This window comes from Pimephales promelas, chromosome 18 (assembly GCF_988280905.1).
Source record: "Pimephales promelas chromosome 18, fPimPro1.hap1.1, whole genome shotgun sequence".
Lineage (NCBI taxonomy): Eukaryota > Metazoa > Chordata > Actinopteri > Cypriniformes > Leuciscidae > Pimephales > Pimephales promelas.
Genome location: NC_142786.1, coordinates 30,711,232 through 30,728,805, shown reverse-complemented (window position 1 = coordinate 30,728,805; position 17,574 = coordinate 30,711,232). Strand labels below are relative to the sequence as shown.

The following is a 17,574-nucleotide window of genomic DNA, read 5'->3' as shown; positions in this document are numbered from 1 at the left end:
GTTTAGGCTGTAAAGTACAGTTGCTACATGTACAGAGTTCCTTACCTTGCGAGCAGCAGCCAAGTCTGCTGTCTTCTTCACCGATGGAAAAGGTCTTAATGGGAAGGAGGAGCTGCTCTTCTTTGGCCGGTTTCACAAGTGTCGCAGCAACCAGACTTGAATTGAGTCCACCTGGAAATACAAAAATCATGTACAGGGTGAATCTAAATAATAATAATATAAATAATATATTATCAGTACTTAATGCACTAAATTCATTTGAGCTGCTTAAGTCTTGTCCTCAGGCTTACCAGACTACTGCAAAGTCCCCAAAGGCTGTTTTTTTTTTTTTTCTGGACTAATTTTAAGTAACCAATATAAGCCTAAGGCCTTGTTTTCAGTTATTAATGCTGTCTTAAAGGGATAGTTCACTTTGAAAATAATTTTTGATATGTTTTACCTCAAGGTCAAGTATTAAACTGTTGGTGGAAGGGATGAGATAATGTAAGGCTGATGTAGGCTAATGACAGTTGCACAGATGTGTGTGCAACTGTGCATGTTGGGAGTTGGGAACCGTGAGAAAAGGTCCAGTACCCGGTAACTCTAACAATAATCAATATTAATTTAGTTCATGGTTAACGGTTCCTGAACGCTGTAACTAAAAGACCCGTCTACGTGACTGTGGCGGATGTTGGAGAGCCTGGGTCAGGTCAGTTTGAGTTTTTATTTAATGGAATTTGTTTACAGTAAAGAATACACAACATTATTTTGGTTTAATAAACTTTATTTAAACTTTCGGTTGGAGTTAAGTGCGCACACTCTTTAACGTTTAGTTAAAGTTTATTCTTACCATTCTTTTTGTTTGTTTGTTTGTTTGATACGTCTGAGTCCCGTGAGCTGATGCACCATCAAAAGGGGTTCGAGTGGTAACATTGGACGTATTTATAGGGTTCCGGCAGATGATCGGGCCACAACCATTCAGGTTTTTTCTCCGGTGGAACACCAAGCACTATTTTGCTCGCTTTTCTTGTGTTTGTTTATAAGAAGTATATTTATTACGTGAAGTCATTAGTATTATTTGAGATGTTTGTTTATGTATATTGGGTGTTTTCACATTCATTTATTGTGTGTAATGGCCATTATATGTCTGTGTATCCCATTTATGTGTTAATTGGTGCTGGCCACCAAGGTATAATGTTTCTGTATGTGAGTTAGTGTTCTGTGAGAGAACAGGTTCTGTAAGCCCTTGACCTCTGTAAATGCTTGAGAGGCAAATGCAGTGACCCATCGTTGATGTATGATTTGTTTTTGTTATTTGATTTTTGGTATGTTTGGTTCACCACCATTGGGTTAGCATTGCCTTTACTTTTGTAACCCCATCCTGTGGAAATAAACCCCTAAACGTTTGCAGTAGCCTGTTGCCTCCGTGTTCTTTTATCCTATACTGGTCAGTGGTCACATCTATCACAGTGACTAAATCAGCCATCAACACAGCCGCGTGTGATCTGTTTACATACGAGGTCTATCTGTTGAGTAAATACTATATATAATAATGCATGCACATTCTTTTGTAAATCCCACAACACATTAACAGATGAAAACAAACTCTCATAATCTCTGTGGAATACTCTACAAAGCTGACATGAAATGTAGTCACTTTATGATATAGGTTACATTTAGAAATTTATTACAAACAATCATTAGTCACATTTATCATCATGTAACAATTAGCGTAACAACTCTCCATGGACATATTAGTATAAAAGTAAATGGTCCATGAAAAACAATATTTGTTGTGGCGATTGTTTGGCTGAGTGTGGCACTGAATGCTACATATTAACCCAGAGTCAATTACACTGGTTATATGAATTAATTAAATATTAATTGTCAACATGTGCCAGACATCGAACTTTAGACCTTAATAAGATATATCAGTGATAAATACCAATAGTGAAAATAGTGCAAAAAGATCTCAAGCACTGGAAGAAAAGACAAAGGGCAAAACAATTATAAAGCTGTAAAACTATGTACAAGTTTGAATAAAAATCATATAAACGTTTCAACTAATGTTCTGACATTTTCCAAGCATGCTTTCCCAATTATAAGGAACGGTGTCAGACTTCCTGGAGAGGCACTTCAGAAAAAAAATAAGTTATTTAAAACCAAAGCTTCCATTGGTTATAAAACTAGCTGCCATTAGACTGCCTACTAAAATAACACTTGGCTTTAATCAGGATTCATTTGAATAAACTGCAGATTGAGTGACTGTGAAATGTTTGTGTTAGCAATCCCAGCACTGCTGATGTTGGAGAAACCTGGTCTGTCTAGGTCGGTACTTTCTAAAGTCAATCCAAGAATCTCTCCGTTACTGCTCAGACTGAGGTTTAAAGTAATCTTCTGTTTTAAATACACTGGGAAGCTCTTGATGTCTTTGTGATTGCCTTCTAGGGCTTCCAGGTTTCTGAAGAAGAAGAAGAATAAAAGAAGAGGCAGTAAACAATTGGTGACAGTTCTATGCCAAATACTGTGGCAAGCATGCATATACACATGTAAAGAGCTCACGTTTAAAAAACCTGGCACGGCCATTGTGCGAAAGATCTTTTTGAAGGCACCTGGTAGGGTTCCAACTTCACCTTCAACTTGAGTAACTTGTTCTTCCATTGCATTGACATTGGCTCCAACCATTTTGACAAAGCCCTGACAATTAGAAGCTACACTTGAAGCAACAACAACAAAATGTCAATCCATCATCATGGTTCAGGCATTGTTCAAAGTTAGTACCTCCAATTTGTCAATTTTTCGGTAAATCTCTCTCATTTCTTCCGATTTTCTTTGTATCTGTGGTAGGTTCTCATTGACCACCTGTGAGGTGTCATTTCGAATCTATAAAAAAAAAATTAAAACAAAAACAAGTTATCAAGCTAGCATGCTTTTTCAGTTAAAGTATTAGCAGATTGGGCAGTTAAACACCGTTGGCAATGGAGCATTAAGCAGGGGCCACAACAGAGTCTGTGAAAAATTTGAGGGAATATGTAAATTGTGTGAGCTTATTTTGTCCATTAGATCCGAAAAAGCTCATACATTAACCCGCCCCTCGAAGAAATCAGGACAGAAGTGGTTGAAAGTGGACAAAAGAGACGGATTAAAATACCAGGTGTAAACGGGTGTGTGTCTCCCTCGTTTACTTGAGAACAGATCGCATTAATACCAGGTGTAAACACACTCTAAAAAATATTTTCATGATTTAGTAATAACATTTTTTCTTTTGTCAAATCAACTTAATTTATTTAGTTCAGATAACATATAATTTTGAGTTTCTGATGATTAACTCAATCTCCTTCATTGAAATAACTCACTTTTTCCATTTCAATGAACTTAACATTTTAAGGCAACCAGGTTACTTACTTTTTAAGTTAAACCAACAATATATTTTTACAGTGCAGTATTTTATTTTTTTAGCTTTTAGTATGAATATGTTAGCCTTGTAGTTCTAAAACAATGACAAAGAAGATATAAGCATTCAAAATCTCTCACTTCCACTAAAATGGATCACAGATTTTTATGACATCATTGCGTACTTTAGCTTCTTATCACATCTTCTGTCCAATCAAATGCTCTCTAGGATCTAAAATGTTTAACATTTTCAATAATTTGCTTTAGGTATAATACAGTAACAATATACAAGCAAATTGCAATTTAATACAATATCATGTTTTTTTTTGACCCCCACACAATTAATGGGTCTTTATACATAAAAATATATAGATGCCTATATAGAGTATTTTAGGGAGGGGGTGATGATTATTAAACTCAGTCTTTATAGGGTTATAATAACAGTGTTGTTTTAGATATACAATATTAAATAATTTATTTTCCATTTGAATTAGCTTTCATATTTATCCTAGCTATATTAAAGAGGTTTCATTTGTATTGTTCTAGTAAGCATTAATGTATTTTATATATTTCAGCTTAGTTTTAATTATTTCAATAGCAACTTCACAAATGGGGGAAAAGACATTGATCTTACCATATCGAGCATACCAACAAACTCGTCAACTCTTGTAAGCATTTCTTCCAGGCTTTTCTCCAAGCACAGGACCTGCACAGCAAATATGTGATAAACGGCAAGAAAAAAAAGACACATGATAGACGTGTGCATGTGATAGAAATGCTACATGGATAAACAGTTGCTTCACTGCCTTATAAAGAAATAACTTATAATGAATAAGGATCATTAAGGATTTAAAAAGCAGTCGGCTGTTAGGAACATAATTCAGTCAGCAGCACAGAGAACAAGGCAGTCTTTATTTAACCCATATCATGCTTGACAAATTAGCCTTGATACACTGTGTTCCAAAAGGACGAGTACAGATGCATTGAAGAGACTCCCCCCTGCCATTAGACTGCCTACTAAAATAACACTAAAATAATACTAAAATAATGAGGGGAAGATATTTTTAGAAAAGCGTTTTTTGTTCATTCAATGAAACATTCTTTAAAATATCTTTTGTGTGCCACAGAGGAAAGTAATAAAAGTTTGGAAAGACAAGAGTGAGTAAATGACTGAATGTGAACAATCCCTTTTATCCAATATGGGAGCAATTAAAGTTTGACAAGTAATATTAAGCTTTTAGTTAAAAATAAATATAAATATAGAACTATAATGTGTATTATAAATACGTTTTAGAATAAGAATACACATCGCTTAAAGTTTACATGGTTTCACACAGCCGTGTGATTGGCTGTTCACAGCTATTCCTGTGCACACACATTAAATCCTGAGTTGACAGAGAAACTTTATGATCTATATTCTATTGATTGAGACTAAATTAATTTGTTGGGTTTAGTCAAACTAAAACTAACCCTGAATTTGCTCCGCTTATTATACATTCAGGACTTGGGCCTTTCTCCACTAAAATTCAGAAGTTGATTATGCTGTGGCTTCTTTTAAAACGATTTTCCTTGTGGAGACAAAATATAGATAGGGAACTGGCAATACTGTTTTGAAAATACAAGTTATTATCAATAATTATTTCTTGTTTTGTTGTATCTAGATCAGATTTACACTGCAGTATGGCCGAATCAGAGCAGAAGAACAACATGCTTGCTTATATGTGATACAGGTTAATAATAAAAATAAAGATGATGATGATGATATACTTTTTCTATCCTGCTTTTATTGTGTGTATTGAAGTTTAAGCATTATCATGTTAAAAAGGGCATGCCAAAGAAGGACTTGGCATCTATGTGTCCTTACCTCTTCTTCAGCGTTGGCTCTGATATAAGAGGAGTACGTGACGGCCGTGTGTCTCAGTAGCTCGTCGTCTTGTATCTGCTCCGGCGCGCTCTGGTCCTGGGTTTCTCCGGCTGCTGAGATCGGGCTCTGGGCCACTGCGGCGCCGAAGCTCGGGCTCTGAGACACGGTACCGCTGCTCAGGGCCTCACTCACCATAGACAAACTGCTGGCGCTTTGCGACACGATACCGCTGTCTCTGCTCACCTCTGCGCTGGACTCCTCCAGGGGTGACAGCACCGCTGCTGCCCTGTCAAAGCGATGCTCCATGTTTTTCGCTATCCACCACACACTGCTCTTGTTTATGTGGAAGTGAACACGGAGCAGCGTGTGCGCATGCGTGAGTTTAATAGCCAATCAAAGAACGGGTTGGCCACACGTTGGTCATGTGATAATAAGGGTCAGAGACTCAAACGGATAGAACATATTTCTTGCATATTTGTAAACATTTGACATAATTAAACAGGCAGACAGAAATATAGATATATACAGTTCAAATAAAAATGGTTTATGAAGAATACAGGAAATTGCTGTGCAACTGTCGTCGATCTTAACAAAAACAACACCACAGAATGTGTTTTGTCCATCTCATAATTTTATTTTGTTAAAAAAAACACTGACATCTGTAAAAACCATATAGACATTATTTACATGTATTTTGTATCGTAACTACCATATTAAGTGTGGTTTGACTGCCTCACTAATATATCCGACACACTGAAACTGTTTTTAAATTAATCTCTTTTTTAGCTTGTCCTGATTTGTAATTTCTGGTCAGTTTATTCAGTGTTGATGATACAGATGATCCAAGACAAGAACAATGATACGAATGGCAAATAATTAAATACAAAGTGATCCTTAGCAAGAGACGCAGTTCAGGCAGTGACCAACGGATGGCGACACAGAACAAATGTATTTTGACTCCCACATTTCATTCCATGCCCTTGCGTTTACCAAAATGAAAATATTTCCAGTGGTCAGATCCAAATACTTAAGTCTGTTTGAGTGAACTATGTCTGTAGGAGAGGCAGTAAGGCACAGAAATGGTGGATATGAAGGTAAGTCTTTGTTCAAGAAGACATATACAATGCAGTCAACAAAATAAAAGCAAAAGGAAGGTACATCAACACCACCGTGGTTTTAAATTATATACAAATGTAATCCACAGACTCTCTCTCTCTATAAAACAACATTAAGAATGAACTGGTGTGTTCCCAAAATAAAAAAGAATGATATAAGACTTAATTTTATACCTGAAGTTTGATTGGACCATATGCTCAGTGGCAGCATTAGCACTAAAGCCATTTAGGATATGACTAGTATGAGACAGCAGTCTGTTCAGCTGTGGCGATTTGAGTGGAGGTCAAAGGTGAGGGTTCATTAACAGTGAGGTGACCGCAAATATGTGTACAGAATAAAACTGAAGGAACCAACTTACATTCCACTGGACTCCTGAAGTCAACAGGGCTTCAAGAGGACATACAAGTGTGAAATACCTATATGTGATGACCATGCAGTCAAATAGACCACAAACAAAGTCAAATTAAATCCCACAAGGCCAAAATCAACACTAATAGTAGTAAATGTCTCATAAAAATGATGTTTTAAGATGTAATTCCTGTCTAAATAAAGACATAATTTCCAAAAAGGTAATTTTGTAATGCTGAAACAAGTGAGATTTAAATATTCGGAAATCCGCCAAATTGTGAATTACTGCAAATATCGGTATTAAATGCACACAGCAGACATTCATTACTGAAAATTAATAATAATGATCATTATTTCTATTCAGTTATTAACTTAATTAGACAAGGCAGAAATAAAAAAGGGGTTTGCTGATTAAGAGTAAATTCATTTTTGCATTTGCATAATATAATCAGCTTTTTCATTATACCAGGAACAAATGTTTGTTTTCAGGTACAAACCGTAAACAGAAGACAACAGTACGCACACACAGGTCTAAACCCAATTTCTGGTCCCAAGACACATTTAGATAACATGATTAAAATTAACCTCTAAACAAGAACTGAGAAACACTGATAGACATGATTTTTTTTTTTTTTTTTTAAAAGTGTCTCTGCTTGGAAAAAGAGACATACCACTAAATTGGACACATTTTTGTTTTACAAAAGAAATGAGCACAAATGGTAGAGGAAAAAACATTTAAAAGACTAAAATTCCAGATATTGTCTCTGTTAAATTATTCATTTTACAAAACCCTTAAAGTTGGGTGAGGTTCAAAGTTGAGTCTGATGTCCCGATGTCTTTGGGTGGGCTGGATATTAAATGTGGCTGTATTATAAAGTGATGACTGTGCCATCCTCCTCAACCCCTCCTCTGGGTAAAGCCAGGCTGTGACGGGGGTCTGTCCTCAGGCTACTGAGGATTTTGTGTAGGCTGCCATTGCTTTCCCGCATAACGGCGTTGCTGCTGTGGTAGGGGTGGTTTTGTAGGGTAAGGTCCTTGTGCAACTTGTAACTCAAACTATTGTGGACTGTGCCATTAAAGCTCGGTTGAGAGTGGAACGAGGCCGTGGACACCGTGGATGGAGGTCTCGTTTGGGGTCGCGTAGGGGGGCTGGGTGGGGTTACGGTGGTTTGTGTCTGGGACCGGGACGCAGTTGAAGCCACTGAGGCATTGGAGCGTCGTGACGGCCGCTTGATGTTGCTCTCAATTACGATGTCCGACTCCTCGTCACTCTCCAGATCTTCCGGGCTGTAGCCATGAGAGATGGCGGTGGCACCGATGGGAGCGGTGATGGCGGGGTATCCCACCGAACCGCTGCTGTCGGATGACTGACCCGAGCTGCCCGAGATTCGACTGCTGCGCACCACATTGTTGCGTTGGTTCACCGGCTTCACGGTCACGATGAGGTTGTGGCTGTTTGCGATCATCATATCGGTCACCTGGTCCAATGTCTTTCCCGTCACCTCAATACCATTGACTTCCAGGACCTCATCGTTGACGGCCAGCAGGCCAGTGCTCTCGGCCAGGCCTCCGGGTACCAGGCGGGAAATGAAGATACCCGGGACCTTTTCTAAACCGTGAGGTGTAACGCGAACACTGGTGCCATCACGGATGTAGAATCCAAGGGGCTTGTCCGAGCCATGCCGGTAGAGTCGCACTCTTCGGTGAGATTCAGGAAGAATGTCCACATCAATAATGGACGATACAGGACGGAAGTCTTGAGGCATGCCGATGCGGATGTGGGGCCGTTTGCGGTTTAGGTCATTTCGAAGAGTGACCACTGCCTTCTTTTTCCGAGTCAGAGTGCTGGTGCCGAAGTTGCTGTAGTCAACCTCTTCTGCAAGAGTAAACAAAATGATGACTGTTAATTAAAGATGCAAATTATGATTCATTACAACTGAATCTAGTACAAAGAATGACGATTTCCATTAAGGGATAGTTCACCCAAAAATCGTTTACTCGCCCTCAAACCCGCAAGACTTTCGTTCATCTTCGGAACACAAATCAGGATATTTTTAATGAAATCTCAATATTTGTGAAGAAAAAGCCTAAATGTCTCTACAGAAAATTTGGACTAAACCACTCAATCCATATGGATTAGTTTTACAATATCGTTATGAACTTTTTGAAGCATCAAAGTAGTAGTTGCATAGCTGTCATTGGAGGGACAGAAATCTCACAGATTTAATCAAAAATATCTTAATTTGTGTTCCGAAGATGAAAGTCTTAAGCCTGGAACACACCAACTGTCTATTTCTGCAGATAAATTCGTATATATACTCGTCATTCAAAAAGGGGAAACCGGAGTTGCCGGCTGCAGATACACAAACCATAAACGAAGCAGTGCGTGCTTACCGTTTTAAACACCAATCCTACTAAACGCTTTCTTTATTCCACTCCGCTCATGTTATTCACTCTCAGAAAAAAAGGTACAAAAGCTGTCACTGGGACTGTACCTTTTCAAAAGGTACACTTTTGTACCCAAAGGCTGCATATTGGTACCATTGTGGTACATATTAGCACCTAAAATGTACATATTAGCGCCTGAAATGTACATCTTAGCACCTGAAATATACATATTACCACCTAAAATATACATATTACCCCCTAAATGGACATATTAGCTCATGAAATGGACATATCAGCACCTAAAATGGACATATTACCACCTGAAATGTACATATTAGCTCATGAAATGGACATAGCACCTAAAATGTACATATTAACACTTAAAATGTACATTTTAGGGCCTAAAATGTACTTATTAGCACCTAAATGGACAAAAGTTTACTTTTTAAAAAGGTACAGCCCCAGTGACAGCTTGTGTACCTTTTTTTCTGAGAGTGTTAAAATATTCGTCAATACACTTAGGGTAAGATGACAACATAAAGAACAACCTTCTATCAGTAGAGTTTTGACTTCTTTGCTTGCTGTTTTGCTAATCTCATGCATTGACTCTATCACTAAGCTGAACAGCCAATCAGAGTTCCCTCTTTCACCGACGGCGATTCAACATGTCGAATCGGCCGGGAAAAAAAAAGCTGACAAGGACCAATTTTAGCCGACGGCATGGAACCATCCAGAACACACCGAGGAAACTTAGTTGGCCGACGCACAAAAAACGCCCGACGGCCGACGGTGTTTTCCAGGCTTTACAGGTTTGGAACAACATGGGGGTGAGTAACTGATGACATAATTTTGGGGTGAACTATCCCTTTAATCCACAAATATGGAAATGTACATCAACATCATATCCAAAGTCAGTCCTCGAGGGCCACGGTCCTGCAAAGTTTAGCTCCAACTTTCCTAAAACACACCTGTCTGGAAGTTTCTAGTATGCCTAGTTAGACACCGATTATCTGGTCCAGGTGCGTTTAATTGGGGTTGGAGCTAAACTTTGCAGGACAATGGCTCTCCAGGAGCAGGACTGGACACCTGTGGTAAAGGTAGCTCGGATTAGTTTGATAAACTTCAGCCTTAGCACTATTAAAAGGTAAAGCTTCACATGAATTTGTGGATGAGGACAAGCATGCAAATCAAATCAGACCTGTTGAATGGTTTATACCCCTAAGATACTACATGTATTATGATGTAACATGATTTTTCTGGCATGTTAAACCAAAACATGAGGCCACCTTATCGAATCATTACAAAAATGTAACCTTAACTACTGACAGAACACAAAGATCTCTGTTGAAAGCATTTAGCAAAGATGAAGTGATCTGCATTATCTGATATATGCCGAAAAGTGCGGTACAACATAATAATTAAACACTTAGATTGAGAAGACCTTGTGATCACACTTGATTTCTTAAAGTCCTCCTGAAAGACAACCCATCTTAAAACAGAAGAGCCATAAGACCAAGGTCATGCTTACCAAGTTACAGTGTTTTAAAGGCTTCTCTTTAAAGTGTAACATAACTTAGTCCAACAAAACCCTCTCTGTGCTGCATCAGACAGCCATCAACCACACCTGGACTGTTCGCTTTGGATATAAGGCATAGTTTCCAGTGCAAGTTTATTTGACTTCCCCAGCATGAGTTCTCAAGAAAGACAGGCACGAAAACACCTTCTGTACAATTAGCCTAAAATCAATTTTTAAAAATGCTCATACAAAGCTTCCGAATGTTCATCAAAGCATCCAGATGCAGTTGTTCTTAGTTTGGCTCTTTGATTATTTTGATTGAGTCCAGACAGACTTTTATTATGTCCTGGAATTTTAGCCACAACTGCAAATCTCTTGATAGGAAACACATTGAAGTGTTTCTGCTTCTGGTCTTCATTAAGAAGGGTACCCTTCTCTCCAAATCTACACCCTTCTTCTAAGAAAAACTGAGAACACCTAGCAGAACATATAGGAACTAATGGAGGACTTACTTTGTGAGTAAGCAAAGACAAAGCACATAAATGAATCCTGAAGTCTGGAGCCTGGGAGTTGAGAGCACTAGATTTATTTATTTATTTATGTGCCTGGCAGAAACTAGTATCCACTGGATTTTCCATTCTGACTCCTGGTGTCCAGTCCAGACTGGTATCGGCATGGACCCAGTGTGGAGGGACTGAGAGTGAGGGTTAAGCCACTAAGTCACCAAGCCTAAACGACTCCTGACAGAGTAATCCTCACTGCACTGATGCATGATGGGAAAATAGATTCAGCTCAGTGATCAAAGGACCGTTTCCAGACATTTCCAGGGGAAAGTGAATGGCACAGTGCCTACCAGACAGAAAACAAAGACTACAAGTTCAAGGAAGCCAATGATGTTGCCCAAGAAAGTTTCATTAAATAGATGTTTTCATAAAAGAGAGGCATGGTGATTAACAATGTGCCTAAATCATTCCATACATTCTTTTGTACAAACAACAGCAAGCCACATACATGTTTTTATTGATTTAAAGGTTTAGGCACTAAATGGCAGATTCTTTGATATTTGTGGTTATGAATATCCACAATACCAACCCGAGGGCAAACTATTTTTCTCTTCTTTTTTGGAAAACATTGATTTCCAAACCCTAATTTGTCTTGAGGTTGCAAAGCCCAAGAAAAAAAAGTACAAAACTCCCATTTTTTGAAGGAAATGTCCTGACTGCTTTATAGTTTATTTTTAATAATAGTTCTACACTTTACTCAACAGCTATTTTGACCTTTAAATTAAGAATGAAACCATCTGTGAGTGGCTTCCCTTGTATTGTCATTCTATTATTGCAGGCACAACAATTTTAAAATGAAGTATTCAATAACTTTTTTTAACGGATTAAACCTAAATAATTGACAATTATATAAATGTATGTGTGTATAATAAAATTCTAAAATTCTATTCTAATGTTAATACAACAGAATATTTGGGATATTCAGCCTCACATACAAATCACAACCAGAAAACAACATAAAAAATGCATTAAAATAACAGAATTGTTGAGATGACGGTAGAAATAAAGTAAACAAAGGCTGCAATCAGTTAACTAAGCACAATAAACCAATAAATTAATTGGTACTTTATAAAATAAAACCAATAAAACCTGGCACTGCAGTCACCTGACTAGACTCCATGGGGAGGGGTCCGGCCCCAGTGTCAGGGCAGAGGTCATTGGAGATGAGGTGGGTGAGTCCGGTCAGAAAGGAATAGACCCTACATTCCACCACAGTGCCTCAACTAGGAATGCAGAAGTTGCTTCACAACTTAACCTACAACATATTTGAAGCGTAATTCATCAGTTGACGATAAAAGCGGTATGGTCCCCATCAGTCACCCATGGGTGGGTGTGGGAAAGAGGAGTGGGCGAGGTCTCAGGCCTTTGTTATATTGTCCCACCTCTCGTTAACTTCCACACTGAAAGGGCCTTTTTCAAGTTCTTCTGGATTTTTACAAACGCTCATAAAAGCAGGCCTCAAAAGAGTTTTATGGCCAATCATTATGCCACCCAACAGGGTTTATTTTCCCATTTTCTCCTGAATTTCCTACTGTGTGTCTTGGAGAAACTGCCAATTCAATTCTCATTCCTATTTCCATGACACCCTGCTGCATAAACTCCTGTCTGGGGTCTATTATTTGCACCGCTGCTGAATAATGCTCTTGGTAGGAGTCATCTGCCAATGACAAGAGTGAATAAAATGATGTGCATTAGCATTGAGTGGCAGGTAACAATACCCAGCTTGAGAGGCTATATAGCACACAGATAAACAGCATGTCCATTTCCATAACATCACCAAACTACATGCCCGGTGAACTCGGGAACTTTATTGTGAAATGCATTATCAATTCAGTGGTTCAATCCTCGGTTCCACATGACCAAGTGTCGAGGTGTCCATGAGCAAGACACCTAACCCCACCTGCTCCCGACGAGCTGGATGGCGCCTTGCATGGCTGACACCGCCGTCGGTGTGTGAATGTGTGAGTGAATGGGTGAATGTGAGGCAAAATGTAAAGCGCTTTGGTGGCCATGCATTGGGTCTGTGAAAGCGCTATATAAGGCTGCATTTACACTGCAGGTCTTGACGCCCAAATCCGATTTTCTGACTATATCCGATTTTTTTGACGACCTGCTTACATCATCTTTTAAAAGTGACCCATATCCGATTTTTGCATTCACACTATACACTGCTGAAACTACCAAATGCAGACGTTCTGATGGTTCTGAACCGGGAAATTAAGCAAAACAGCACGAAAGTCAATGGATGCAGATGTGAATAAAATTATCCAGTGTTTTCTATCCACAACATTTCAATAAGTCATCAAAACATTGGTCTCGTACGGTGGAGAAAAAAAAGGGGAGAGGAAACGATGCCTCATATCTCGTGAAATGTCTTCAAAAACTGATTTATTTCTGTAACAACCCTGCATTTTTGCCTGCACTCTTCACTAGGGTTGGGTATCGTTTGAATTTGAACGATTCTGATTCCGATTCCTTGTTTCGATTCCGGTTCCTAACGATTCTCGATTCCGATTCTTTTAAGAGGCAGGGTCAAAAAAGTTTAGCTAACCTTGCTAACCAACGGCCTTTCTGAAGGAAATACTCCTTCTGTAAAAATACTCCTTTTGTCACAAATTTAGCATTTTGCCGAGATTTCGTTATTTTTAGAAAAGTGAAGCCACACTTTGGACCACAGACGTAAGCTACTCATGTTCGACTCGCGCGGTTATGCCAACACTTCCGGTAGACGCTTCTTCGTTGGTGTTGTTCAGCGGTTTCTTTTTCCGCTCGGCGGACTGTGAATATCGAAACTAGGAATCAAAATTTTAACTTTTGAACGATTCCGGGAAAAACGAAAAGTTAGTCCCGGTTCCAATCGATACTCGATTCTCGATACCCAACCCTACTCTTCACCCCAAACACTCAAAAGACATGAAACCTCCGCATTGCTCCACTGTGTGTATCCTTTCTTCCATCGCGTGGCTCGCGTCTATAATCGCGCAGTTTTTAATGACGCATGACTCGCATTTACTGGGGAATATCCGATTTGTCTGCTTACATGGCACACGCAAATGCACATATCTGATTCATATCCGATTTATTACCACATATGAATGAGGCCTGAATCCGATCTGAGAAAATCGGAATCCATGCGTTTTTTTTCCTGCTTACACGTTCACCGGTCATATCCGATCTGCGCCACATGAGAGGAAAAAATTTGGATTTGGGTCATTTGATTTTATTGGATTTGGATTTGGTTTGAAATCGGATTTGGGTCACTTGAACCATGCAGTGTAAACAAGGCCTAAATGTAGTCCATTTACCATTTTCTGATCCTATACATATATAGCAGACACCGGTAGCGGAGGGTTCACCGCAGTGCAGGATCAGGGTAACGTCCTCTCAGACAGAGCCCCCTGGGAGAGTCCGTCTGTGTTTGCTTTAAACCGTCGCACTCAGATTTCCCTGGCTGAATGGAGCAATGGCTTTTTTGGCTTCTCCCTGTAGCCCTGAGAGAGATTAAAGGAGAAAGCCCCTCCTTTACTAGTGCACACTCAGCAGAGCTCTCTATGCAGGCTCCTACACACCCCTATGGGTTTTAACTCGTGTTACCCATGGTGCACTGGCGAACACATCTGGGAGAAGTTAGCAGCAGCGGTGAGGGGTGGAGACTGTGTCGGGAGATTAAACTCCCTTGCCATCTTTTTGCCATGTTGCATAAGGACTGCTTTTAACAGGTATACACACACTGCGGAAGTTATTTTAGACATTCCACCAACTCTACTCTGGTCTGGAGAGGATTTCAGCTCAAATGTACAGCGAGTACGTCTACTGTGCCATTCACATGCTTCTCAATGTAGCTTTACGCATAAGCCATCTCTACATGGAAACATATGCTTAGTGTTTAACCTTGTTCCCCACTCCCCATATGTTCTGCAAGTGTGGCCAAGTTTAGGACGTGAATGCCAAGAGTCCTTTAGGCCCAACACATAACTAAGCATGTCCTATCATTACATTACATAATCACTGCAGCTGCCAGTACATAAAGTCCACAGAAATGTAAATAAACTATTAAAAGAAATCACACAAAGCTCTGAGGCTTAAAGTAAATGTTTGGTTATGAAGTGTGTGTGAAGCTGACAAGAGACTGAGGATGACTGTCACATGGTCAAGAATGCACTGATTCACGCTTTGGTGCTTTTATGACCTCATTCACGCGAGCAAGAGGAGACTGACCAGTGACTACGTTTACATGCAGCCAATAACCTGTTTAAAAATGGGATATTAGCCATAACTCGGTCGCGAACGGCCATGTGCCAATATGCTCATATCCCGGATTTTAAAAAACAGGATATTATACCTGGGGTACCCCTTTTCTAACTCGAATTTTTGGTCATGCAAACGCGTATCCCCATAGTGATTTGTGTTCCGCATATGTTCTATTCGCAAGGACTCTAAAATATATAATTTTTTGCGCATACAAAAATCCGCGTGCAGTATAACGGAAGTAAACATGGCGAGACCAGGTGAGACGCAGCACAGCATACTTTTGTAGCGAGCTCAGTAACGTTACCAGCATCAAAGCGCAAACTAGAGCCAGGCCGATATTATCAGCCGATATTAGGCATTTTCCAAACTATCGGTATCGGCAGTTATAATGGCCGATAAATTATTATTTCAAAAATAAAATAAAAACGCACGAAACACGCTTGAACCATGTCATGAGTGTTGGAGTTGTATAGTTTGTCCACCAGAGGGCACTCTACACCGTCCCTGTTGGCAACACTCGTTGAGTTGTTCATGATACATACATTGCTTGAATAGCAATTAAAAGAACATCCCCATCAGTTCTCGTAACTCAAATAAGCATGACAAAATTTGTGACTATCATGTCCAGTTCTGCTGCTGCTAAATAAGCCGAGAGTGAAGCGGAATTAGCTAGTTTTAATTACGTTACGTTGTTAAAGTGTAGTCGACTGACTGTCCTTTTAACTTTTGACAATGTGACTGAAGTATTTCTTTCATAGCGCGTGACAGTTATACCAATGAGACGTAACATCTTTCCTCGGCCCGTTATATTGAAAATGTATGTTTTACAATTTGCAGTATGACGTCATCCATTGCTAAATTATGGCTCATCATAGACTAGCTAATCACAAAGCGAGCTAATGCCACTATCATCAGTCTGTTCTGTTGTGACAATAAAAGAAACAAGCTTCTTTTTAAAATAAATTATCATATTATTTTAGTTAAAACTCATAAATAACTAATGTTAGGGAAATCTGTTAATGTTTTGTTGTGAGTTTCTGAAAAAATAAATAAATAAATAAATAAATATATGTGTATTTTTGCGAAATGTGCGAAATGCGAAATTCATTATCCGCAAGCTGCTGTTGTTGTTGTCTTTGGATACAGGAAGAAGAATCAGAAATTACGCATATTGCGTCTTAAGGTTGTCCACGTCTAGACGCTAACCGCGCGTCACTGTTTACATCGGGATATTGCAATTCCATGTATACAGGAGAAACTCTCTCGACTCGCGTATGTAAACGGGTTATTCCTAATCTTTCGGAAACCCGAATAGTGACCTTACCTGCATTGCTATTATTATGCTGCTATTTTTATTCTTTTTTTAGTGTGTATATATGGGTTGTATGCTTTGCTATTTGTATCTATTGTATTTATTGATGAGAAGTTTAGTTATTTATTTGTGAGTGGTTTTAACCGGACCTCAGTATCTAATTTCGTTCCATCTCATGTACCATGGTTTGGAATGACAATAAAAAACCTTTATCCTTAACCCGACCATAACCCCGAAAATTGGCTGCATGTAAACGTAGTCAGTTTCAGCCCTGATGAACAAAGAAAAAAGTAGAAACTATTAAGACTGTATGCAAACCATACAATAACTTTTGCTGCCTGATACAAGGATCAAAGCTTGTGCAGCCTGATGCTGGTGTGACCAGAAAGGCAATAATAAAAGAGAAATAGATTATGCTTGGCAGTGTAAACCTTGTGTTCGCATTCACCCGTCACCATCTGTTGCCAAGACAAGCAAGGGAATAGTTACAATTAGCTGATTAATCAATCAAGAAGGAAAAAAAGGTACGCAAGAATAAAACTGCACTTGAAAATCATCCAGGAAGATTTATAATGTAAATTACCTAAGAGATTTGCCCTCCATTGTGATATAACATTGATAAGTCAATATAATTACTGATACAAATTTCACTATTACATAGCAATTATTAAACTAAAACAGGCAAAAACTAACCCTAACCCTAACCAGGAATGAATTTGCATAAAATTATGCTTTTGTAACTAACTCCCTGGGAATGTCCCACAACACTAGCATCTTTTCACCACTTTTAAGTCTTATAGTATTTCATATCACTTTACAGTGTTAAGGCGACACTTAATAAATT

The 17,574-nt window shown here is 39.0% G+C and overlaps 3 protein-coding genes across 4 annotated transcripts in view; all 3 read right to left on the bottom strand.

Moving 5' to 3' along the window:
- The window catches only part of c1galt1a (core 1 synthase, glycoprotein-N-acetylgalactosamine 3-beta-galactosyltransferase 1a), a 56,368-nt gene extending 54,863 nt beyond the window's left edge, over positions 1-1,505 (bottom strand). For both annotated transcript variants that reach the window (XM_089123394.1, XM_089123395.1), the window contains exons 1-2: positions 830-1,505; positions 46-171 (exon numbers count right to left, since the gene is read on the bottom strand). The gene's annotated coding sequence lies outside the window, so the exon portion shown is untranslated. The remainder of the gene's footprint in view (positions 1-45; positions 172-829) is intronic.
- Positions 1,506-1,645: 140 nt separating this feature from the next.
- On the bottom strand, positions 1,646-5,610 carry bloc1s4 (biogenesis of lysosomal organelles complex 1 subunit 4). Its single transcript, XM_039680756.2, has 5 exons — positions 5,237-5,610; positions 4,007-4,078; positions 2,761-2,862; positions 2,542-2,676; positions 1,646-2,440 (listed from the first exon to the last, which is right to left on the bottom strand). Exons 1-5 carry the CDS (start codon positions 5,540-5,542, stop codon positions 2,345-2,347), a joined length of 711 nt encoding a protein of 236 aa, XP_039536690.1. The 5' UTR covers positions 5,543-5,610; the 3' UTR covers positions 1,646-2,344.
- Positions 5,611-7,404: 1,794 nt separating this feature from the next.
- pard6gb (par-6 family cell polarity regulator gamma b) overlaps positions 7,405-17,574 on the bottom strand; it is a 44,021-nt gene continuing 33,851 nt past the window's right edge. Inside the window, exon 3 of the mRNA XM_039681169.2 lies at positions 7,405-8,576. Within this exon, the coding sequence (XP_039537103.2) occupies positions 7,570-8,576 (1,007 nt within the window). The 3' untranslated portion in view covers positions 7,405-7,569. The remainder of the gene's footprint in view (positions 8,577-17,574) is intronic.